This window comes from Alligator sinensis, unplaced genomic scaffold, assembly GCF_000455745.1.
Source record: "Alligator sinensis unplaced genomic scaffold, ASM45574v1 scaffold1385_1, whole genome shotgun sequence".
Taxonomy (NCBI): Eukaryota; Metazoa; Chordata; order Crocodylia; family Alligatoridae; genus Alligator; species Alligator sinensis.
The window spans coordinates 162,815-167,309 of NW_005842793.1; the positions used below are offsets into that span (position 1 = coordinate 162,815).

General features: G+C 39.4%; 1 protein-coding gene across 3 annotated transcripts in view; it reads left to right on the forward strand.

Annotated features, from left to right (window-relative positions):
• EML1 (echinoderm microtubule associated protein like 1) overlaps window positions 1-4,495 on the forward strand; it is a 100,241-nt gene that overhangs the window by 84,901 nt on the left and 10,845 nt on the right. For all 3 annotated transcript variants that reach the window (XM_025191212.1, XM_025191211.1, XM_025191213.1), the window contains 4 exons: window positions 1,814-1,902; window positions 2,431-2,528; window positions 2,642-2,729; window positions 2,907-3,002. In XM_025191212.1, the coding sequence (XP_025046997.1) occupies window positions 1,814-1,902; window positions 2,431-2,528; window positions 2,642-2,729; window positions 2,907-3,002 (371 nt within the window). The remainder of the gene's footprint in view (window positions 1-1,813; window positions 1,903-2,430; window positions 2,529-2,641; window positions 2,730-2,906; window positions 3,003-4,495) is intronic.

Genomic DNA, 4,495 nt, shown 5'->3' on the forward strand with positions numbered 1-4,495 from the left:
ATCGAAGGCTTTTTTGAAGTCAGGATATATGACATCAATCTCTTCTCCCTTGTCCAGGTGATAGGTCACCTGGTCGTAGAAGGAAATGAGATTGGTCAAGCAAGACCTACCCGCAACAAACCCGTGCTGGCTATCCCTTAAGATGTTGGTGTCGGCCAGTCCATTAAGGATGGCCTCTTTGATAAAATTTTCTAAGATCTGACCCCGGGATAGAAGTCAGGCTGATGGGCCTATAGTTAGCCGGATCCACTTTCCTCCCTTTCTTGAAGATAGGCACCACATTGGCCTTCTTCCAGTCTTCGGGCACTACACCAGAGCGCCAAGAGTTTTCAAAGATCTGCGCTAGAGGCTGGGCTATGATGCTCGCCAGCTCCTTGAGTATTATGCAGATAGACAAGATATAGCTGAGTTATAAGGTAGACAGTGGGGCTGAAAAGTGCTGTGCACAGACAGTTTATCTGATATGCAAGTAACCAATGTTTATTACATTGTGAGCAATAAGTAACACATTGGAACTAGCACTGTGTTATTGCAGATATGCAATACTAACCAATTGCCCATCAAGAATAATGGGGTGGGGGAGCGTGTGGAGACAGAGCCCCATGACCCCCTTTGTCTGGGCCTGCTCCCCCCTTCCCTCCTGCTGCTTGGGGTCTGGGCCCGTTCCCCACTCCCCGCCACAGCCCAAGGGTAGGGTAAAGCTGGGCCATGGTGGCAGGGGGACAGGAGGAGCAGGGGAGGAGCTGCCGTGGGGGAGAGAGGTGGGGGATGGGGGAGCAGAGGAATGCCAGGGAAATCTGACTTGGGGTGGGACTCTGCAAATAGAGGAATCCAAGTCAGCACTCCTGGGGCTTCAGGGGCCCAATCCTGCGCACAGTGGCAATGGTAGTTGCTGGGATGTGTAGGATCAGTCATCTGGCAGGCACATTTGGGCTTCCTGCACTCTCCCATCTTAAAACTAACAGACACACACCACAGAAGAGTGGCACAAATTCATACTACCTGTCATGGACGCAAATCTTGGCCATTTGTGGAGTGACAGGGAGCATAGATGTCTGTTTGCTTGACCTCTGTGCTGCCATAAAGCTTTCTATGGCAGCACAAAGGTAAGGTATGTTTCTAGCCTAATACTGAAAATATTTGCACTTCACTCTAAAATGTATCTTTATTTAAACACACATGGCTTTAGTATGTTTTTATAATAAAAGGGAAAATGAGATATTTGGGTAACAATTTATTTTTTATACTTATTACACTGAAATCAGAATTGAAATGCAGATTTTTATAAATCAGAGTCATATGTGCCAATAGGTACAGGGAACAGTTTATAATAAACTCCCAGTATAGTTCTTAAAGACTCAATATGATCAGATTTTAATTTTCCAGCACATAATAGACCTGATATTCAGTTATGTTAAGGCCCTTTTGTACTGCTCTAGCCTTTAAGTAGACATAAATATAGTTAAACACCAGAAAAGTGTAAGGGGACCTTAAAGAGTGAGACTGGTTATACAGATGGCATAAATCTGTCATTCTTTCTTTTAATCAGTAATTAATTAAGTAGTAATAAAATCTAAATGTTTACAGCAAGATCAATGTTATATCACCTTGCTGCGTATTTACTATTGGAAATACTTTTGTTCAGTTTGCTACAGATAGTTTAGAAAGTAAGTTAGCTTCATATTCTATTGTTTTTCTTTATTTGAAACATAGAAAGTTGCTTGTTTTGACCTCACAAACACTGTTTCAGAACTATTGTAGATTTGAATTCCTCGCTGAATCACTTACTGACATCTTTCTGTGTTTACAACAGGTGGTTTGTGTTTGACACAGAAACAAAAGATTTGGTTACTGTGCACACAGATGGAAACGAACAGCTGTCGGTTATGCGTTACTCACCAGGTTTGACACAGTCTCTTAGAAGTTTTTTAAGTGATTTAATTTTATATAAGTTTTATTCTTCAAAAATCTCCAATATCATATTTAAACTAGGTATAGAAATAACTGATTAAATCCTGACCCAACTGAGTCAATGGGAGTTTTGCCACTGACCTCAGTGAAGCCAGGATCTCTGATTTCTTATTTTTTGGATCTTAATGTATTGTATGATTTACTAGCATAGAGAAGACAAGTGCAAAACTGTGCTTCCCTACATAAGTTCATGTAGAACCATGATCAGGTTAATCTTCCACGATTATGGTTTCCTCTTAGTTGCCTTACAACGTTTTAACTGCAGTATTCACTATATAAAGCTGTTTCAGTGAAATGTACGTGAATGTATAAACAGAATTTTCCTCTTATTTTTCTTAGTCTTTACTTTTTGTTAACAAAGGCTTAAGGACAAGGGTCATTGTCCATGGAACATTAGTACTTCCTAAACTATTTTGGTTTCTTTTTGAGGTATAATTTTAATATTTTGTTTGTTTATAGATGGAAACTTCTTGGCAATAGGTTCCCATGACAACTGTATCTATATATATGGTGTTAATGAAAATGGAAGAAAATATACTAGAATTGGCAAATGCTCAGTAAGTAACTTATTCTGATTCACTAGAAACAAATTGCCTTGTAATTTTTGTAATGTATAGTAATATTATCATGTTGGGAGCTGCTGTTAAAATTAATACAATATTCTTCTCAGGGTCATTCCAGCTTCATTACTCATTTGGACTGGTCTGTTAATTCACAGTACCTTGTGTCTAATTCAGGGGACTATGAAATCCTATACTGTGAGTAACCAGTTATTTTTCTGTGCTTTATATAGAATTCATTTTAGGTGAGCTAATGCAGTTAACATTTAAATAGGATCATATAATTATTGTGATGGAACATATATAATTATTCTGCTCCGATCAATTCCTACATAGCTATAAAATTAAAAATATTGTTTGCTGCTTTTTCTGTAGGGATTCCCTCTGCTTGTAAACAAGTAGTGAGTGTGGAAGCTACTAGAGATATAGAATGGGCTACTTATACCTGTACTTTAGGATTCCATGTTTTTGGTAAGTTTCTATCCTTAAACTTACATTCTTTGCTTTTATATTTAACTAGCATTCAGTGTGTCAAGTTTTTCATTTAAAACACAACTCTTCAAATTTCACAGGACAAATATTAAATTTCTATTAATCATTTCTATCAGAAACAAGTGGTGCTTTAAGATTATAGCATTTTATAGCTTATTACTGTAACTGTTGTGAGTTTCTGCTTTATTCTGCTCTGAATGGGAGTGCGCCATTGTAATTTTAAACCTCTTTATTCAGGTTGAATGTTACAGAGGTTTAGCTCCACTATACCAGTATAGGAGCAGATGAAACTGCTACAGTGGTTCAGTTCAGGTGCACTCCCAAGCAGTAAGTTCTCCTTCCCCTGTCTTTAAGAAGATGTATTGTATTGTCTGTCCATAGCTTCAGTCTTCTTATTTTAATCCAGAAAACCTCTGATTCCTGGTAGCTTCAGATAAAAATATTTAAGTGCAACATAAGTGGAAACCATCACAAAGTAGCCACTATGACAGACTTGTAACAGTGTGACCTAATTATGGGATCATTGTTGTTTTTATTGTGGTAACATTAAATAAATCAGTCAGGGTCAAGTTCCATTATGCACTGTGCTGTACAGGTTTCCCTTGCTTTTTGCGGGTTCTGTATGTGCAAATTCACTCTAATACAATGACCCTTTTTATACCAAAAATTCATTATATGTGAGGTGAATTCACTCTTATGTGATTGGTGTGGTGGAAGCCCACAGTCAGCTGCTTTATGTGGTGCATTGTGGGAATGACGCACATCAAAATATAGTCTCCTGTGTGGATCTGTGCTCCTTGCTCGTTGTCTGCGATACATGTTTCTGTAGTTACCATCCACATTATGATAGTTCACTGTGCTTGTGTGTACTGTCTGCTGTTGATGAGTACCAAAGTTGTCTTGTAAAAGTGGCAGAAATGGGCCTGGGGGTCAGTACAGTTGAGGTCTTGGAATGTATCCCTATTTGTTACATTGTAAAGTGGGTTCCCTTTATGCAAATTTGAGTTATGCGTCTTTTTCCAGGAACACATGTACAGCATAAAGCCAGGGAAACCTATACAAACATGTAGAAGAGAATCCTTTGCCCAAAGACCTTACAGTATAAATTGAGATAATGTATAGAAGCATGCAAAATTAGCAAAAGAAGGGAAAAACGGGCTGTGTGAGACATAAAGAAGGTGAACTGTTGAAAATGCTTTTGATTTTCTTCATTTATGTTGATGGTATTTTGTATTTTACATTTTATATAAATAATCTCTCACCCCACTTCAGTGATGTACCATGGGTCTCCAGGGCACACCCCGCCCCTCGTCCATGGCTGATCACCAAGCACTGGGGAGGAGGGGTCTACTAGCAGGGCGGGGGGGGGCAGCGCCAGCGGTCTACTGGAACTGGATGCGTTCAAGTCGGCAGGCCCGGATGAGCTCCATCCGAGGGTACTGAAGGCACTGGCTGACGTCATTGCACAGCCA